At 38.3% G+C, this 20,763-nt stretch overlaps 2 protein-coding genes across 6 annotated transcripts; one reads left to right on the top strand and one right to left on the bottom strand.

Annotated features, from left to right (window-relative positions):
- Positions 1–802: 802 nt before the first annotated feature.
- LOC135626666 (ankyrin repeat-containing protein At5g02620-like) lies at positions 803–5,870 on the top strand. 2 transcript variants are annotated; one of them, XM_065132143.1, is made up of 4 exons: positions 803–1,279; positions 1,464–2,280; positions 3,498–3,907; positions 4,659–5,870. In XM_065132143.1, the coding sequence occupies exons 2-4, from the start codon at positions 1,842–1,844 to the stop codon at positions 5,517–5,519; spliced, it is 1,710 nt and encodes a 569-aa protein (XP_064988215.1). In that variant the 5' UTR covers positions 803–1,279; positions 1,464–1,841; the 3' UTR covers positions 5,520–5,870. The 2 variants fall into 2 exon arrangements, with proteins under 2 accessions (XP_064988215.1, XP_064988214.1); XM_065132142.1 differs by having other exon boundaries at positions 803–2,280.
- Positions 5,871–10,031: 4,161 nt separating this feature from the next.
- Positions 10,032–19,126, bottom strand: LOC135626667 (inositol-tetrakisphosphate 1-kinase 6-like). 4 transcript variants are annotated; one of them, XM_065132145.1, is made up of 13 exons: positions 18,949–19,125; positions 17,853–17,888; positions 16,012–16,210; positions 15,783–15,874; positions 15,578–15,646; positions 15,301–15,503; positions 13,437–13,590; positions 12,482–12,595; positions 12,011–12,073; positions 11,425–11,570; positions 11,157–11,307; positions 10,750–10,965; positions 10,032–10,382 (listed from the first exon to the last, which is right to left on the bottom strand). In XM_065132145.1, exons 1-12 carry the CDS (start codon positions 19,075–19,077, stop codon positions 10,828–10,830), a joined length of 1,494 nt encoding a protein of 497 aa, XP_064988217.1. In that variant the 5' UTR covers positions 19,078–19,125; the 3' UTR covers positions 10,032–10,382; positions 10,750–10,827. The 4 variants fall into 4 exon arrangements, with proteins under 4 accessions (XP_064988217.1, XP_064988216.1, XP_064988218.1 ...); XM_065132144.1 differs by having other exon boundaries at positions 10,032–10,428; XM_065132146.1 differs by lacking the exon at positions 17,853–17,888 and having other exon boundaries at positions 10,032–10,428; positions 18,949–19,126.
- Positions 19,127–20,763: the final 1,637 nt, after the last annotated feature.

Below are 20,763 nucleotides of genomic sequence, written 5' to 3' on the forward strand. Positions count from 1 at the left end.
GTTATGTGCAAACTAGAAAGAACATATATGAGTCATTGTCATTTTAGGAGAGTATCTAAATATTTTACCTAATAATATGATCTCAAAATGAACTTGAGGCTAATCATAAAGGAAGACATTTTATACACTGAAGGATGATTTGTTGTGGACAGAAGAAGCCAAAGTCCAATGTTGTTTTTTATTTGAAAATGACCAAATTTTTATTAGCAAGATTTAAAGCAATAGCAATATTGGTTTAAAGATAATTGGATGACAGTGACAAGTGATGATGATCATATTTTACTAGTCAAAGCAAAAAAATTCTTTTAAGTGCATAAAAGAAGAATTTTTTATTTCCTTGGACACAATAAAAAAAAATTGATGGATGATGATTTCATATAATTTTTTGAGATACAATTACTTTATTAACACAGTAAGAATAAATTTGATCAAGTTACATGTATACACCTCCAGAAAATGATTATCATATTTATCCCTTTAATCTAAGTTTTGCATATATTTTAAATCAATTAGTTAATGTTAAAGAAAAATAGTTTGAATTTTTGAATGAATTTTAATATTTAATGTGCTATATTCCAAGCTTTTTTTTTTAAGAATAAATATTTCTATAAAAAATATGTTGATGTTTGATAAAAGAATATGAATTTACCAAAAAGGGAAAATATTGTACTGAGAAATTGATTAAATGGGTGACAAAAAAAAAAGTATTTATCTTCTTAAAAAAATAATCCCCAAACTACCGAGTGAGACAGAACATATTAAATGAGTCAACACGCAAGACTTCACAATGGAGTGGCCACCTTCTCCTGCTCCCACCGGAATCTTTCGTCCGTCACTGCTTGGTTTGGAGTCCTGTGCCCGCAATGGCCCCTCCTACCCCTCGTTGACGTTGATCGCTGTAGCCGCCTTCATTGGCTATCTCGCTAGCCACAGGCTGATTCGACTCCGCCAAAGCCGTGGCACAAAACCGTGAAGTCGACGCGCACGATCATTCGGCGCAAAGCGATCGTATTGCTCGTTCAGCACAAGGGTGGAAGGTCGATAGGCGGGGCATCTTTTCCCTGTTCAAGGTTTGGTTCTAGAAGCGCAAGGTGAAAAGGAGAATGATGAGGCAAAAAAGAGAGGTCCTTGATGCCCCACTGTGAGTCTTCTTTGCATCTGCTGTGTGAAATATCCTGGTTGCGAAGAGGCCCAGAGAGTGATTTTTCTGATAGGAATCCGATAAAGCTTGGATTTTTAGCTTTTGTGGCGTATTGGGTTCTGGGTTTCGGTCGTAAAGGTACCTCCTATGCCTGAAGAACCTTTGTTAGCTTAGTTTGATTGTTTTTGGGGGTTTTGTGGTTGGTGGTGTTCCTGAGATTCGACGGGTTCTTTTGTTTGTCTGTGAAGAAGAGAACAAGAGTTTCATTGTTGGGGCTTCTCCTCTAAATCCTGTCTTTTTCTTTGTTCCTTGTGTTTGGTAGGGAGGAGGTAATTTTTCTCTGTTTGGGGCTTTTGATGCGGGAAATTAGGTTTTTCCACCTTCTTAATCGAGAGTGGTTTGTGGGTTCTGTTGTTCTGTAGGCGACTGATCTGAACCCCGATTCATGACATCTGATGTTTTGATAGAATAAGGGCTGAGATGAATCCTTAAGTTTCTGGTAATTGAAGTTTGAGCTGAGTGATCAGTGAGGTTTCTCGTTGCCCTAACATCTGGTTTGGATTCTTCACGGATAAGAAGAATCCTTGTCACGCTAGATTTTCTGGCCACAGTTTTCCGTCTGCAGTTTTCTTGGCTGAGAGATAGAAGAAGAGGAGGGAACTCAAATTCTTTTCTTCCGAATCTATTTTTAGCTTTGGAAATGGAGAGACAGCAGAGTTTTCGAATTGGAGCCTTGGAGAAATTGCAGAGCTTTCGGCTCACTGTGATGGAGAAACAAAAGAGCTTTCGGATGGACAAACAGAGGAGTTTTCGTATGGGTGATAGGCAGCAAAGCTTCAAAGAAGGGAAGAGCAAAGAGAGCCCTGGTAAACGGGGGGATTTGGAGCTCCATCTCGCTGCTAGGGCTGGCAACGCAGTGCGTGTACATAAGGTACTGTCAGAGTGCAGTGAAACCCAGCTGAAAGATCTGCTTTGCAAGCAGAACCAGGATGGGGAGACGGCCTTATATATTGCTGCAGAAAAAGGACATGTGGAGGTTGTTCAGGAGATATTAAAAGTTTCGGATACTCAATCAGCTGCTATCAAGGCCAATAACAGCTACGATTCATTTCATATTGCTGCTAAGCAGGGGCATCTTGGTAAGCCATTATTATCACCGTCGAACTGTTTTTTGTTGCCTCATACATGTAGATTATCAATACCTGCAGATGATGAATAGATGAATACATACCATAGGAAACAACTGCCCTAGATGATGTTGAATCTCTATGTTAGCGAGGATGATATGGTTATTATTCATTTCAAAGAAGATCTGTGCTATCGTGAGCTTGTCTGTTGGTGTCACTGCAGTCATGGGTATTATTCCTTGTACTGTTCAAAGAAGCTCTTCTTTGCATAACAATTGCAAAGAAGATATGCAATTTTAAGTAGCACTGCATTTGATGATAGAGCAGTATAGACTTGTTCTTTCTTTCTTAACCCAATGTCCGGTTCTCCTGATTTCTTATCTTGATCACATTGTATGACTTATGAAACCTAAAAATAATATTGTTGAAATTTGAAGTGAGAACTATGAAGATAAGACGAGGCAATGAAAAAGAAGAGGTTTCTTTTCACTTCTATTCTCTACGTTGCAGCAAGGTGCTGTACAAGTCTTTATATACAAGAGACTTGACAGTTTCTAATGTTAAGAAATTACTGCATTTAAGCAATATGGATAAAGGAGGAAATAATCCCTTGAATCATGAAAAGCATCTTGTTAATTGATCGTCAACATATCGTTTGTGCTTCATGGAAAGAATTCCAATTGCTGATGATTTCCCCACATTTCTGTTATGCAATATAATTCAAAACTCATCATTTGATTTGGTTGCATTCCTCCTTTAGCTCCTTGCCATGGTTAAGCTGGTTTTGTGAGATTGCGTTGATTTCTTTATATATATATGTGTGTGTGTGTGTATATATATATATATATATATATATATATGTATATATATATATATGTATATGCATACATATGTATATGCATACATATATATGTATACACACACACACACATTCATACATACATGTGTATGTGTGCACGCGTGTATCATTAGCACATTTTCGATCTTGCTTTTAAAATTTTTACATTTACTTTAAACAACCCTGCAATTTTATTCTGGTTATGTATGGTAATTTATGAAGACATTGATTTGCTACTTTGCTAGAATGTATTGCATCCATGTGATGATGATGCCTATCTTCTATTGCTGCATTGATTTTTTTCTCAAAATGGTCATTGTTCTTTTCTAATTGATTGTCTGATCTGATTATTGGAGAACTAATTTATCTTTCCTCATCTTGGGATATGCAGAAGTGTTGAAGGACCTCTTGCGTTCTTTCCCTGCACTAGCTATGACAACCAATTCATTAAATTCGACAGCTTTGGATACTGCTGCAACTCAAGGTCACATTGATGTGGTCAATCTCCTGCTAGAAACTGATGCAAGTCTCGCTAAGATTGCAAGGAATAATGGAAAGACTGTTTTACATTCAGCAGCAAGAATGGGCCATGTGCTTGTGGTAAAATCCCTATTAGATAAGGACCCTAGCATTGGTTTAAGGACTGACAAGAAGGGGCAGACAGCATTTCACATGGCTGTGAAGGGTCAAAATGTCGAGATGGTAATGGAATTGCTGAAGCCTGATATATCAATAATCAATCTAGAAGACAATAAGGGGAACAAGCCACTGCATATTGCTACAAGGAAGGGAAATCCAAAGGCAAGTGATAAAAAATTTTATTTTGTTATTAGTGATGTCCTAGCTTTATAGATTGTATATTTGTTTCTCAGTGCTCATTTGTCCTGCCATCCACGTTATATTCTGTGAGTTCATTTGTTCTAAGGTTGCTAAGGCTGCTTCACTTGTTTCAAGTATCCTTTTGCTTAGTCACAAGTAGCTCTATTTATGTCATGCCGATCTCTCTGACAATAAATTTGTGTGAATTTAATTTAGCCCCAAATTAGAAGTTGGAGGATTATGATGGTATATAAAGCTAGATGACTATATTATTAATAATATGGGCTTAAACATCCTGGCTTACATGGTTAGGCCCCTTCTGTTGAGTTATTTGGCCAGTAGACTTATCTGGCTGGCATCTGGTTGTTTTCCCCTAGTTACTTGTCACTTACTGTTTGCCATCACCTTTCTGTCATCTGCTGTCCACAAATGTATCTTATCCCATCACCTCTCTCTCATCTGTTGTTCATAAATGTCTCTTAGCAGTCATACCGAGGAGCTAAGAAATATGTTTATATATTTTGTACTTTTATCTTAGATTATTCTATAGTACACAAGGAGTACTTGCTTTATGTAAGAAAAATGTATTTCCTGATGCACAACATGGTCTGACATAATCTTTACTGGTTTGCATTGGAGGAAACCTAATGCATTGAATTGTTCTTTTGTCATCTATGTCACTCATGTCCATTTGCTGGCACTGAATAAAATTGTGTGCTTCTTGGCCTTGCAGATTTTGCAGGTTTTGCTATCGGTTAAAGAAATTGATATCAATGCAGTGAATAGAGCAGGTGAAACTGCCCTCAGCATTGCCGAGAAGTTTTCAAATGAAGAGATTGCTTCCATTCTCAGAGAATTTGGTGCAGTTGTCGCACAACAACCAGCAAATACATTGACTGCTGCCAAGCAGCTGAAGCAAACTGTTAGTGACATAAAACACGATGTTCAATCTCAACTCAGACAAACTCGTCAAACAGAAATGAAGGTCTATAAGATCAAGAAGAGACTTAAGAAGCTCCACCTGGGAGGTCTCAATAATGCCATCAATTCCAATACTGTGGTTGCGGTGCTCATAGCTACTGTGGCCTTTGCAGCCATATTCCAATTGCCCGGCCAGTTTGTTCAGGAACATCAGACTGAGTTTACCCTTGGACAAGCCTACATAGCAAAATATGCAGCATTCATCATCTTCCTGGTTTCCGATTCTTTGGCTTTATTCATTTCGCTGGCAGTGGTGGTCGTCCAGACTTCCTTGATTGTTGTTGAGCAGAAAGCCAAGAGCAGGATGGTTTTTGTAATGAACAAGCTGATGTGGCTGGCTTGCCTCTTCATATCAGTGGCCTTCATCTCCCTAACGTATGTTGTGGTGGGCCATGACTCATGGCTGGCTTGGTCAACCATGGCTATTGGTACTACAATCATGCTGACCACTTTGGGATCGATGTGCTACTTTGTAGTTGCTCACCGGATAGAGGAGAAGAACATGAGGAACATCAGGCGGAACTCAGGGAGCAGGTCCCGATCGTGGTCTTTATCTGTGGGTTCAGACACAGAGATCCTGAATAGTGAATTCAAGAAGATGTACGCTCTATAGGATGGATATGCTTTATACTTCAGTATCTGCACTACAGCTGTTCAGAATCCTCGGTTATAGTATGACCATATATGATAATTCTCGTATCAGAAAACTCGTCGGCTACATTCCACAAATGAAATGGTCCAGAGGCAGTCCAGGCACTAATAAGTGGCTCATCTCTTCCAAAGGTCACTGTAACTTATAGCACTGAGTGATCAGCCTGTGGGTGTTGCCTCAAGTTCAACATGGTTGGTAAAGGGTTTCAGTACAAGTTTACCTCCGACTCGATGTGAAACATGTTCATCTTCTGTATTTTTGGCATTCTCACATTTACTATGGATCTGCACCGATATTCTGTGGTTTTATGCATGACCAGCTTATATGATAGTTTAGAGTAGTTTATGGCAAATTATGCCTCCCCCCTTTAGCCATTCTCAAGTCTTTGGAAGGAGATGGAAATGCTTAGAATGATGATTTAACAACTCGGCAACAGAGAGAAGCTGTTCTGCTCTGCAATTGGCCATTAACAACTCGGCAACATCAATAACTTTGGCATTAATTGTAACACAGGCAAAGTTAACAGTTGAAAGAAGAAGCTCAGGCATGCAAACACACCAATTCTTGTCTCATGGTGATGAGCAAGGAAGTATGCTGGAGCAATAAATGGCATTGAGGTATCTTTAGGTGCTACAGAGTTGCAATAAATTTTGCTGAGACCTGTAGTTAGCTCCCAATATAGTTTTCTGTTCTTGATATGCATGTTGATTGAAAGATGTGGACATTAATGAATCTGAAGCAGGAAAAAAAGATGTAATAGGCATGGAGATGACATGAGTGGCTGTGGCAGTTTAATCAGTATTGGATTAGTAGTAAATCTGGGGATCTATTGGCTCATGTGCTATCAAGCAATGATCGAATTGTATTGGATTAGTAGTAAATCTGGGAATTTATTGGCTCATGTGCTATCATGCAACCGATAGATTCCAAATTCAGCCACGAGGCTCCCGTCGATACGAGATATAGATTAGCCCGCTTATGGGACAATCTATTGGATTCCAAATTCCAAATGAGATCTATCCTGTCCCTCACAAGCTCAGATAACATGACTCCTTTATACATTTACTAATTACCAATGTAGCATGAACACAAGATTTTGAGCCTTGTATATCTACCTTTTATCGCTGCGAAGTTACCTTGAAAGTGAATCATCTTCCATGAATATCATTACATGTTATCTATCTAATGGAATATATGAAATTAATAAGACCCTGATATCAAATGATAAGACTCGGAGACCAAATGATAAGACTCTGACACCAAATGATAAGACTCTGATATGAAATTGTAAGATCCTAAATTCTTATCGTAAAAGAAGGAAGATAAAATGGGATGATCACTTCGAGGGGATCGACCTCCTTGATCACTTTAAAGGGATCAACCACTTAGGGTTTGTCCACAGACTCGAATAACATTTCATCGATTGATTCCGAAAAGAAATAATTACATCACTATTTATAGAGTTCCACTTAGAGTCCACCGACTCTTAATAACAAATAAATATTAAACATTATTCAAAAACTCATAAAATAAACAGAGTCAGTAAACATTATTCAAAAGCTCATAAAATAAAAGGATCATAACAATTCCTCACTTTTCAAATCAGTCTTGTCCTCAAGGTTCAGCAGCATCAAACTCGGAGAGCTTCTCTTTTAGCACTTCAGTCATAGGCTATCTGTAACGCATCATAATATGTTGATCAAGTAAGTATGATCTCCACTTTTGATAGTATAAGCAATAGGTCAGTCTTTTAGTGTAGTAATCATTGCAAGAAATTTCTGGTCCTGTATAATCAATTTGATCTTTGAACATTTCTATCACAAGTTAAAATCCATCCATCAACGATCTTTACTTCGAATCTGTCACAGCCTTCAATGTGGTGGGCCAATCAGTCAACAATTTTATTGTCCATAAAATTGTTAGTGCTACTAGTATCAATCAAAACTATAACATGCTGATGTTCTAGAGTTCCGCCAACTTTCATAGTTTGCAGGTTAGAGTAGCCGATTAATATATACATCATCTGTATGATAGGTCCAACATCTTCATTAGAATCTATACCTTCACGATCGAAGTCCACATTCTTAGATTATGATTCCTCTCCAATTGGTTCAATCATCTAAAAGTTGCCCTTGTTTACATCGGTGGTCCATACTCCACTTTTCATCATAGTACAAATCCCTTTCTGATCTTTCCTTGAGTTTTTATTGGGTTAGTCTTCGGATGTCAGGATTTCGATTGAGAATAGATGGGACGGGTGGCTTATTGATCATCTGGTTGTTGTCACTTCTATTTCTATGATCTTCCCTACTAATTTTTTTCTCATGTATATGTGCGAATGAGATCGCAACTATCATAGTGCAGGGTTGACGATCCTTTTAATAAATGTATATTCCTTTCAATAAATGTTCTCACCATTTGTCGTTCAGACTAATCTCTGACTTGATTTGACTATCGCTCAAATCTGCTTTGATATTCTAACACTATAGATGTCTGACAAATTTTGACGAGTTATCCATCCACCTTTATATGAGAGTAGTTTGTGTCACAATCTTGGGGCCATTTTCCTGTATTTTCATATCTGTGCAATGTAGAACTTGAGCCCCCATCTTGTTGAAATTTGCCGAGGCTCTTCAGTAGGCTCCTTTTGAAATCATTAAGTATTTCTTACAATCGATTCTCAATTTTGATTTCCAATGCTTCCATTTGTACTTTCATTGAGTTATCGGTGGCTATTGCGTAAGATTGTAAATCTGTAATCCCTAGTTCTTGTTTCTGATGTCTAGTTAAGGGCATTAGCACTGTCAATGGTAGTACTACGGTCGCTACATTGGACATCGAGGGTAGTACTACGGTCGCTACATTGGAGGAAGAGTTGCTACCTTGTTGAGAGTGCTGAGGGCTGGAAGGCGATCACGTCGGTGTAGTTGCAACTACTGCGACGCAAGTGGGTGATCGTTGAGCAGCCGAGTTGAGGCTGCGGTGATGGCAACCTACGGTTGCGGTAGAAGATGCTAAGCAAGGGGGGAGGCAGTGTTGAAGCGACCGGGCAGCGTACTTGGTACGGTTGTTATGTGAGGGCGGCTGCCCCAGAACGAGGGGTTGGACATTGGCCGGGAGCAACGGCATCGGTGGTTGCTGGCCGAGAACTGTGGTGATCGGTGGTTGCGGCAGAAAATGCAAAGTTACTCTGTTTTGGTCGCCGCACGGAGGGGAGGTCGAGTGACTGCGATTGCGACCCAAGAGGAGGCGGGCAACGGTGGAGAAGGAGGCAGCGAGGGTCACGGTTGGGAGATGTTGGCCGGGAGCAGCGGCGAGGGAGGGCGATGTTGAAGCGGTCGAGGTTGAGAAGAAGAGTCGGTGAGATCGCCGAACAGTCGGTTTGAGGCTGCGGTGATGGCAACCGGCGGCAGCCGCAACGGAGGAAGAGCAAGAGGGAGGTGGCGTTGAAGTGGCCGGGGTTGAGGCTACGATGGAGAAGAGGGATCGGCGACTGCGGTACCAGAGGTGATTGCCCTGTTTCTGTCACCAAGGATGCAGAGCAAGGGGGACCGACGGTTGGGAGGCGAGCGGCGGTCGTCGCACGATGGCTGGCAACGGTGGTGGCTAGGTTGGGAGGTGACAGTGCGATGACTGCCGGTGGAGAAGGGAAGTGGTGGTGGCGCAGTTGGGAACAAGGGCAATCGATGAGCTGCCCTGTTTCGGTCGTCGCGAGGAGGGAGGCGACCGACGGCTGCGGCTGCGACCCAAGGGGAGGCAGCGAGGGTTCCGGTTGGGAGGCGGGCAACGGTCGTCACTGGTTAGGAAGTTGCAGCAGCGGTGGTGGCAACCAACGCCTGCTCTGTTTCTAAAAACAATGACGCCGCAGGATTGCACGGCTGAAGCTGCGACCAAGGGGAGGCAGCTATGGTGGTGCGGCTAAGGAGGCGGGCGACGGTGATCGAGCGACCGGGGAGCGAAGCTACGACGGGATGGGACGCTGGCAGCGTCGTCTCCTGGCAGTGGTGGTGGCTCGGGTGGTAGGCGATGGGCGACAGTGGACTCCGATTGGGAAGCGGGGCGATGGTGGTCGCTGGCCGGGGAGCAACGGCGACGGTGGGGCTGGCCGAAAGCCGGGGAAGCAGGAGCCCTTTCGACCGACGACGGTGGTGGTAGAGAGGGGAAGCAGGGGTTCTCGGTCGTACATGGTTGCGCCCCCTTTTTTTATTTATTTATTGATGATAACCATGCCAATACTACAACGAGAACTCAATCGTCAGATACCAAACGATAAAACGATAAGATTCTGATACCATATGATAAAATTCTAATATCTTATTATAAAAAAAATGATCACGTTGAAAAGATCGACATTCTTGAACACTTCGAGAGAATCGACCTCCTAAGATTTATCCTGAAATGATATTTCATTGATTGATTAATTGATTTTAAAAAGAAAAAACTATATCCCTATTTATATAATTTCATCAAAAATCCATCACAACTTACTCAATAAATATTATTCAAAAATTTATAAAATAAAAAAATCCTAACAAAAATACATAATAGAACAGTTCATTCTCATAACTCTGGAAACGACATTCCGTTATCACTGGTTTTAGTAGGTTTAGCAAAAGATGTTTGATACATAATATTTCCCAACTATGCTACAACCAAGGGCCTCATTGATATATTGGCAATTCATCCTGCTGCGCTATCAGAATGAAGCTCAATCCCACCAAATCATCAGACATTTTGGTTTGTAGTTGTTTCATCTGTGTTGTTAAGTCCTGAAGTTTATAAAGCTTCTCAAATATGACATCTTTTAAAGCAACACTGCTGCAGCTGCAACAAGAGCTTACATGATTCTTTGTCAGCTAAAGCCTAACACCTGCATAAAAGAATGCAAACACTAGAGCCAAATGAAGAAGGGGATAAATATCACATATAAATCATCACATATTATAAAGTGGCCAAAGATTGATGGAAGAGTCATGGCAGACTTTTCTAACCTAAGATTTTACCGAGTAGGGAATCCGTAAAATGGAGTGTCAAATATGTTATACATCTCATGTTTGCATTTCAATTTTCAACATGTGCAATGGAAAGAAGAAATCATCTGATGGGCAAAGGTCTGGTGTAAGCTAAGTTAGATTCTCCAAAATGTGATCATCAGCTAACAGATAGCTTGAGAAAGTATTTTAAATCTGACCTGCCAAAAATTGCTCCACACAAAGCAACTTTATTGAACAAATGATGGTGCAGTGCAACTGATGATCGTGGCTGCCTTCTAGTTTGTTTTTCTGGCCTCATACGCACTCTTGATTGCAGTCCAAAATGCTGGTATAGCATCAGTATCAGGTACTTCCTTAAAAGAGGGTAGATAGTTCAAGTCCACGATAACATGGTCTCCAGTATCTTCTTGAATCTAACATTGGTGGGAAATAATGAGTTTCCATGACAAATAAATACCTATTATCCTAATTAAATAATGAATTTCAAGTATGCAATCTATGAAAAGCTTTTCTAAAATTATGATCCAGTATCACTCTATCTTTATTCATGCAAAGTATATGCCAGAAATAAGATATCTGGCAGAGAAGAGGATGTATCACTTACAACGACATCAAATCCAAATATGGTAAGATCAAGCTTTGTCTTCAGCCAATTTGCAGCACTTTTAACTAGATCCACGTCCAGGGATTGTATATCACCTTGCAGCCTACCTACTGAGAATTGGTCATCTGTAGCAACTGGAAGAGACTTCAAACTGTTTCATCCAGAAAAAAAGACCAAATATTATCTTTTTGCACACTTAAGTTTCCACCACCAATCTCTTCCTGTGTAAGAATAAATCAAGATAACTTCTATTTGATGTTGACAGCACCTGTCAAAGATGATTGGTTTCGACCCAGCTTTCTCTGACGAAGATTTTAGAAAACTGGCATTTGGCATTGACTTCTTAACAGCGTGAAAAACATTATTTCCCAATACATAAAACTTGAATATCAGAGACCCATGATCCACATATTCCTACATTATCAACAATTTGCAACTCTCAACCAAAAATTACAAATGATAGGAAACAGTACGATTTCATGAAGATTAATGGAGAGTACCACAGAGTAGATTCAGTGAAAGGGATAAAAAGGTAAAGAGTCATGAAAAAGAATGATTCGGTGCGGTTGGTCGTCTGCATAGGAAAATTTAAAAACAAATAGCCAAAACTAGATATGTCAGCCAAAAGTATACAGACCAAAAAAAATCATCAGGTAAACACAGCTGATTCAGGATGTACCAAACTTTTACTTCCTATGTGTTGATCCTGATGCCAATATTATGAAGTTTCTAAACTACCCAAATCATATGATACACCCTAAATTACACAGAGCAAGCAAAGTTTTCTCTCATAAGAATAGAAAACAACAGGGGACATCATAGGTAATCATTTTATGCAAGTTTTTTTTGCTCACCTGAAGAATAGCAGGAAGTGGAACACAAATTTCCTTGAAATCTTCAAACTTAAATACTAAAGCCTGCAAAGAAGCATAGATGTAGTTGAAACAATAAAGAGAGAGCTAGAAACACAAATGAATGTTAAGTTGAAGTAATGGGTAGATTGGATAACTTGTCAAAAGAAAATTCATAATTATAATAACCCACGTGTAAAAGTTCTTCAAGGGTTAATGATTAGTCTTTTATTAAGGTCTTGCTAGCACATTAATGCAGAAACCTATTATGGAAAACATCCTTGACTCTAGGTATCTAGTACTAAAATTTAAAACTAAAAACCATCCAAAAAACTGAGTCAATTCTCATGACAGATTTCAAGTCCAAAAAGATCATTATCTTGACACTAACATCTTCCGATCTAGTGCACTACAATGGGCATCATATAATCCCAAGGAGAAAAAAAAGAGACTACACGAAGCTCAAGAAATTACCATACTGTGAGCATCACCAACACCACATGCAATTTGTGGCTTCACAATGATGGGGAAGGATAAATTTGTTTCTGATAGTTGATCTCTCAGATTAGGTTCATGAAAGTTATCAATCTGGACAGTCAAGCATCACATGTGAGCATTTTGAACATTGGTTGGTGAAGCAAGGAAATTTGTAAATATTTGAGATTAAAACAAGTCTAAGATAGCTTGAGAACAAATCAAGTCCATCAAAGCAATAGTATCTCATTGCCATCACAAACACAATAATCAACTCCATCTAAGCAATAGTATCTTGCTGCCATAAACGCAATGAAACAAAAAGAGAATATCCTCATGCATTAAGTACTTGCAAATGTGTTAAAAGTTTACCCTGTCATACAGTCCTGTCAAGCTCATTCCTCCAACAATGCAAAGCTAACCATGAAGTCCTTTCTTGGAGTTTCTAACCTACTCTTCTTTGGGCATCTTCACTGGCAACTTGAAGTTGGATTGCATAAATGTTTCAAAGAAAATATCTTTAACATTTTAACTAACTCTCATAATAATGGCTTGGGATAAAACTTTGTGCCATGAGCTGACACTTGCAATGTTGCATGAACATGGACACAACAATCAAATATCGATGCATATTCATGTGTCCAACTCAGCAAGACAAAAGAATGATGCAGGAATAAGTATTTTAAGAACATGAAAAACAAAAATATCAATTATAAAGTCAATGAATGCTTTGGGTAAATCATACTTCATGCAACCATGTGAACAGTCATATAGTCACAAAGTTCTAAAACCATGGCCAATTGTCATCCTTTAACAAGATTCCAATAATTGGGCTAAGAAAGTTGCTTTTTCAAGAGGATTCAAATAACTTTTTCAAAGAGGATTTCCCCATTTGTTCTCACTCTATTACTGTTTTCAATTTATGCAGCAAAAAGAATGATTCTAACAAAATTACCTTTAGAAAATGTGGTGCCCGCAGTCTACAGTGATCTTTCATGTTGAGTTCCTGCAGCCCAAGTAGAAGTTGTTGGATATTGTACCGATCCAACAAAGGGTATATATTATTTAGTGGATCAATCATGCAACATTCAGGGTGGTCCTGGATAAACCTGCACAAAGATTAAATCATCAGAGGACATGTTAGCAATTATGTTGCGTGATTTGACACTATTTAATTACAATTGACTTCAATGCATAACCCAAACTAAACATATGAAACCAAACTAAAACATTCCTCTTGTGTTCTATATTGAATGAGATGCAACACAAATTACCCTTCAGAATTATACAACACATTTGTTTCGAATCTATGACCATTTCAACTTATATTCTTTTTAAAGCTTTTTTATAATCTTTTAAGGACATCTGGCTTCTTTAATAATTAAACTTAAGTGAAGTGCACGATGCTCCCCAACCAAGCGGGGTTTGGGAAGGATCAATATAACCACCTTTAACTCTACATTTAGAGAGACAATGTTTTCGTGACTCCCTACTCTCCAAAGTCAGAAAGGAACAACTTGCCATTGTACCAGGTCCACCATCAAAATTAAATGTATTACACAAGACAATATCTCACAACCTTCACAAAGGAGCATCATTGAACCTTTCTGTTGTAATCCTGAATATCTCACATAATACACAATGAAATGTCTTCCAAACTAGTGGTCTAAATTTAATATCGAAGTACCCAAAAGCTGCTTATGTTGATGGTCCAATAAAAAATATTATATAGTTCAATGGAACCTTCTTTTCTTGTCCAGATAACTTCCAGTCAATTTTAGTATCTTTGAGCAATGCTAGGAGTGTCATTTGCTTAAGACATTTGCTCAAGGCATACATAAGTTGCTCACAGCTTGCCTTTATGAGTCATCATATTTTGAATACTGAGAATAGGGTTAATCTCAACACTTAGAAGTCAAGGCAGACAAACAAATAAAACAACCAAATAGAAGTTCATGGTTAAACTTACAAGGAATCCCAGATTCACTTTATCCATCTCATATCTCAAGTTACTGTGTATATATCTAATCCGAAAATACATGATATTTATAAAGTTACAGGTCTTACTTGTTCTTTTTTCTTCTTCAATCAGATTCTTTTACGACCAGATTTCAGTTTTATGATCAGTCACAAGAAACCAGTTGTTCCATTTCTTCCATACCATATAAATGCGTAAATACACACAAGTATACATATAAGTTTATATGTATGCATGTTTGTGTGACTACTAGAGTAAAATACATATATCTTCATGCTTATATCTCCCACTGCAGGATGGCATTGCATTGACTTGCTCATATGCTAGTGGTGTTGCTATTGTGGCAGTCCTCCTTCGCTACCCCTCCCTCTGTGATGGTTAAATTAGATTTGTGCTCATGTAGATGAGAATGTTATGGGAATTTAAAAGACTGCTTACATAGGCTTGATAACAATCAGACTCTTGCAGAGTTCGGGAAAGTTTTATCTACAAGCACACTTTGAGACCTCTAATGAACTACCACTGACTTAACTTCCACATCTTTTAGTATTTCAGATCCTCGTCACATCTTATACCTATTTTTTGTTTCAATCAAAGATATATCAACCATTGACCTCAGCCACCTGAAAATCGTGACAAATTATTACTATAATTCTCATGACTGTGATAACCCTGCAACTTCTAACCCTATCTTGAATTCACTGCAACTTGACCTCTATTAGAGAACTGAAGTTTGAAGCATGTTAGACATTGTCCACTTTCATTTCCATAAATAAAAGGCAAAATTAAATGTAAACATTTTGTGCCCCTGGAAATCAGATGTATTAATTCGGAAAGACACCTTTCTAGCTCTTGCATTCCCTTGGAAAATGAAATCCCATGGGAAAAATGCGTTGAAATGTGAGGGTTGAAGTCTACTATTTCATCAGTTGCTTTGTGAAGGACTGCATCAACATCTTGAAGTTGCGATAGTAAAGGAATGTCGAATGTGAGAGGAACAAAGATCAGTCCATTTTGAGTAGGATACATGGGTAACGCACCCCTCTGTCAAACAAGAAGTCACACAAATGAAGTCTCAATCACTTGAATAATTATATCTATTTCTACAGAGTACTTGCCTTTGCAAAATCTTCTTCCCTTGAAGGTTTCATAACATACCCAATAACTACTACAGACTTCTGCATTGCCTGGGGCATATACAATATCACGATGTAAATAAATTGATCTTAGATGCACTCTGATAAACGGAAATAAAACATAGCATCCAAAAATGTATGATCAAGTTAATATTGAATCAGATGTAGAATATACAGATAAAATAACCTTTTTACTGAGGCTGCAAACAGTAAGGAGCAATTCTTCCAATTTGTTAATAAACAGAAATTCCTTATTCATCACAGAACCACTGTCAACACCTAGAGCAAAGTATGAATTACCGTTAAAACAAAACTTATCAGCTAGTCAAAACAAAGGAGAACAGAGTAATGATCATAAATGTTTAAGCTAAGACACCATGGATTTTGGAGCTTCACAAATTATGATGAGTTCTCACCTACACAAACAGTAAGCCATCCCTGATTCCGAATCTCATGGGTAAACGCATCATGCCTTTTGGATGTTACATAAAAACAACTATCCCCAGCAATGCCCCAGTCTAGCAACAATTGATTAAACGAATATTTTGCATCTGGAGCATCAAGTGAGATGCAACTGAAGGAGTATATTCTTGCTGTGTTTTGGAGAAAAATTGCCTACAAAAAATAGATAGAAATTTTAAAACTCAAATAATCACATTAATGGATACCTTTAATAGAAAGTGATTGCAGGTGAAGAAAGATATAACATGACCTTAACCCTACCTAACAACATGGGACAACAGTCTCTCCTTGTTAAAAAAGACCAACCAAAACAATAGAACATGGATGGAAGGGAATATAATAGCAAAATATAGTATAAATATAAAAAGAAATATAATAGCAAAAGACATATGCCATATACTAAATCAGACTGGTAAACAATCTTGTTTACCTTGTATACACACCAAGAGTATGAGTAGGTAATTGATTCTTGAGATGTATTGTTTTCATGATTTGTCAGAAGAATAAAGTGACAACTAACAAGTACATAAAATACTCTGTTCCGCATCACATACATCGTGTGCAAAAAGTGGTGGCAGCTGTAGTGAGCCACTGTCTTATATTTGAGTAATTTAGTGTAGCTGGCTGAACTAGTATGGCAGCTGCACAAGATAAGTAAATACATGAAAAACCTAGAAAGAACTCAAAGAAGGAAACAAAAGATACCAGATCCCTAAAAGAACCAAGAAATAGGTAGGAACAGGAAGGTGAATAACACATGCATGAATGTTTCTTCCACTTTGAGCTTAGCAAGTGGCTTCAAATTTGAGGATGGAGAACCACAACATGCAAAGAACATGATAAGCTACCTAGTGATATTGTATACGCTGAAAAGAGAATTCATACAGATGAACACAAGTGGCACACTGAACGGTCAAGACATAAATATTCAGCATCAATGTTTCATTTCCTGTGCTGCACAAAACTGCTCATATGAATCACAAGGAACACACCCAGATTAAAGTTTTAACCTATGTTGACATCTTGAACTATGTCAAATTATTTCTCTAAATCGAACAGAAAAGCACATGTAGCATGTCCTGATATGAGTGATATAAAGGAACATTCTAAGTGGTCTATTGACCGCACCCTAACAGAACAAATAGAACACCACTACTATAGAACTTCCCAATAAAGAATTATTGGGTGATCACAATTGTGATCACTTTGTAAAAATAAGATGATTGTCAACAAGATCCACCTAATCACCACAAAGATGACAATGCAGCTAAAACTACATTTGAAAAAGAACTTCCACTTGCGACTAAAATAGCCATCCGTCTGATCCATTTGTAAAAAATATCACAGTAACCAAACTATTATGATGATACTTTACTAACTTCTGTTAGTAGTACTTCAAAAAGTTCAATTTTCATCATATAGTTTTAAACAAAATGAGCAATGTAAAAGAAAACCAAGCATAATATGGAACAATTGCTTTTTGTTATGCCAACGTATTTAAAGAGATAGCTCATCAACAACTTAAAAATGCAATGGGAACCTTAAATTCTACATACTGGACGAAGGAAGAAAACCTTGAAATTTATCTAACAGATCTTTAGGTAGGTTTTTATTGGTTGAATTGCATTTGGGATCACAATGCTACCTATGAAGGTGCAAAATATGTAGCTATATGTAGCTTAATTTAGAATAACCAATTCTCTGAAAACTCTATAGCAAAATAACAGTTTTGCTCATGCTCCTAAAGAAAAACATTAGATGACTCAAAAACTCGTAATAGCATATTGTCTTCTACCTTTACGGCTGAGAGATCTTCGTGATGACAAAATCCCTGGAACGTGAGCAAGATATGTTAGAACACTCTTTCAAGTGTTGTGGATTGAGACACTAAGACCAACCAAACACAAATAATTCAGTAGAAATATATATTTCTGGAAAAGTAAAGGTTGCTCCAATATTATATGGAAATTTAGGAAATGAGTTCAATGATCTTACAGCTGCAAGATGCAGTCATACTGTTATAATGATGCTGATAAGAAACATCTAGTTTGCATATTCAAACATAAACAGAACAAAAGAAAAAGAGAAGTATCCTCAGCAAATGTACTGCAGTAACTTTAGGCACATGCGCTTATCTTTCTCATCTCACAGCTACATGCCTAATGTGCATTTTGTTGTATTCTACAATCTGGATTCATAAAAACGTTAAATGATAAAACTACATTATTAATTAAGAGCTGATATGCATATGATGATAAGGTCCATCCAATCTATCAAATGTGAAGGCAAGAATAGGTGAAGAACTTCTTATAGATTCTCCAACTGGAAAGTCGACAATTTGTGCATTAAGAAAAAAAAAAAAACTATGGATCTTTTAACATTTAAAACTTTGGATTTTCTTGTGCATGTAAGTAACATCATGCACAAGCATGAGTAATCTTACATTACAACAGTATCAAGCATACACGCAAATCATCACTCAAATATGATCAATAGATAACATGCGATATCATCAAGTTCAGAAAGGCAAACGTAAAGACAAAAGGGTTTTCTCTGGACTGGCAAGCATGCAGGAAACTAAGCATTAATTAGAAGAAATAACCGGAAGATTAAAGTATCCCACAACTCGCAGATCCTAAAACTAAGGAAGACAAGAAAAGGGTCGAATTTAAATTTAATGTATTCCGATCGCCCATTGTAGCTTTTATAAGGTAAAAAGATCTCAACTTTTTAAGCGATTGAAACAAATTGCTCCAAGAAAAGGAAGACAATTTACTCGAACGCAGGATTTGATCATAACCCAACAAAAAAGGATCCCAAAAAACAACCAAATCAAAGAGAAATCAATAAGCAACAAAGAAAAGGAGCGTATGTGAAGACGCCTCTCATACCACTCGCAGATTGGAGTAGCGAAGCCTTCGAAGCAGAACCTCCGCTCCCGGTTTCAGGCGAGGGTTTCCGCTACCGTCGTCGGATAGTAGAACGGATTCGTCCAGGAGCACCCCTCGAACCGCTCCCATCTCCCCCTCTCTCCTCTCTCTCTGAGTGCGTGATGGTAAGCTCACTCCACGCGTAAAGAGCGGGCTTCTTTACTCTAATGATCCGAGCCGGGCCGAGCCGGTCCAAGTTAGGCCTATTTGTTGGTCCAATTCATTATGAAGCGGCCGAATCGGAGCTCAGCGGCCGGTCCAAAGTGGTTCACGTGATGGCCTCTTCGGACAATGCCATCCGCCGCGGCGGGTGGAACAATCGATTGGAGAACCAATAGAGGGCCCACATGGGCCCACACGGAGTGGCTCTCAGGGTATTTGATCGAGGAAGTAACCGGGGTATTCTTAGATGGACCGATAGACATGGCATAAGGTTTGGAAGTGCTAAAAAAGAGAAAAAGAAAATTGACTGTAGCTTTGGTTGATGAATTTTCTCATGTAATCAATCACATTAAAACTATAATCTCTTGCTAGCTAACTTCTTTATATCCCATGGTTTGGAAAGAGATGTAATTTTGAGCTCACTACTTGGTGTAGAATCAAACAAGACTAGAACTTGGAGTCACTCCCCACTCTCTAAAAAGAATCATCCAAGTACTTCCAATTGTTGCCCCACACTGACCAATTGCAATAAAATGAAATAGGGACCAAATGGGTGAGGACAAGAACTTTAGGGCAATGAAAGGGCCCAAAAAAAAGTAAGTGAGGTCATCAATTCACTTCAAGAGATAGCATAAAGAAGAAGAGAGAAATAGTGTGTGTGCTGTGGGGTGGGGGGAGGGGAAGGATGATGAGACATGTGAGGTCAAAAGAGAAAGGTGAAAAGATTCCATATGTCCACCACCATTGGCATTGCCATCAAGCTTCCTTCCATCTTTGACATCCCCCTCCTTGGAATGCTGACCCACTGGGTACTATGTTTTGTCCCCATCATCCATGTCTTCTTCCCCTTGCCCTGTATCTATGCAACACTAATCTTATTTCTCTTCTTGTTTTCTCATCAAAGTACAAGAAGCATTTATTTGCCACATCCAAAAATTCATTGGCTAACATTGCATTGCAGTATTCATTTTTACTTTTGTCTTTCATGTTCTTCTTGAATAAAAGGAAACTTATCTAAAGACCTGCCTCATCCTTCCCTCCTCTTCTCACTCTCATAACCCACAGAGAGAGAGAGAGAGAGAGAGAGATGAATTTTTATTCACAACACTGCTGCCTTTGGTTTTAGCTTAATTCCATCTCTAATTGTGTTTTCAAGATTAGTTTCAGTGTCTATTTTGCTCTATAATGATAATATAATGATATCTTAATCAGCAATTTTGCAAGTTAATTCCTAACTTAATACACAGCCACTGGATGATGATAATATCCAAATAAAACTCAAAATTTCATTACTCTCATACATAAACTTATTGTTTGCAGCATTAACTTGATATTATAACTTGATGCTAAATAGTTTGGGACAGTGTTTATGATAAGTTAAAAGAATATATGATAAAACAAGTTGAAAAATAATTAATAATAATATTTTTTTATCTTGTTTTGTTGGACAAAGAAAACCCTCCACAAATTCAGATTATAACCTTAATTTTCCCCTTCGAAGTAAACACATCCACACATATCTAATTTCTTTCTTTTCTAGCATAAAGATAAAATACATCCAACTCTATAAATCTCTCAGTTTAGACTCTAAACACAGCCCAATCCACTACTCTT

Source organism: Musa acuminata, chromosome BXJ2-11, assembly GCF_036884655.1.
Source record: "Musa acuminata AAA Group cultivar baxijiao chromosome BXJ2-11, Cavendish_Baxijiao_AAA, whole genome shotgun sequence".
In the NCBI taxonomy this organism is placed as follows: Eukaryota; Viridiplantae; Streptophyta; class Magnoliopsida; order Zingiberales; family Musaceae; genus Musa; species Musa acuminata.

What these genes read in the sequence shown, in the direction of transcription:
- LOC135626666 (XM_065132142.1), top strand. Translation starts at nt 1,842, where the DNA reads ATGGAGAGACAGCAGAGTTTTCGAATTGGAGCCTTGGAGAAATTGCAG. An exon ending in TGCTAAGCAGGGGCATCTTG is followed by an intron (nt 2,281 to 3,497) that starts GTAAGCCATTAT and finishes TGGGATATGCAG; the next exon opens with AAGTGTTGAAGGACCTCTTG. An exon ending in CAAGGAAGGGAAATCCAAAG is followed by an intron (nt 3,908 to 4,658) that starts GCAAGTGATAAA and finishes TTGGCCTTGCAG; the next exon opens with ATTTTGCAGGTTTTGCTATC.
- LOC135626667 (XM_065132145.1), bottom strand. Translation starts at nt 19,077, where the DNA reads ATGGGAGCGGTTCGAGGGGTGCTCCTGGACGAATCCGTTCTACTATCC. An exon ending in ATGGCTTACTGTTTGTGTAG is followed by an intron (nt 15,875 to 16,011) that starts GTGAGAACTCAT and finishes ACTTTGCTCTAG; the next exon opens with GTGTTGACAGTGGTTCTGTG. An exon ending in AAACCAATCATCTTTGACAG is followed by an intron (nt 11,308 to 11,424) that starts GTGCTGTCAACA and finishes TGGATGAAACAG; the next exon opens with TTTGAAGTCTCTTCCAGTTG.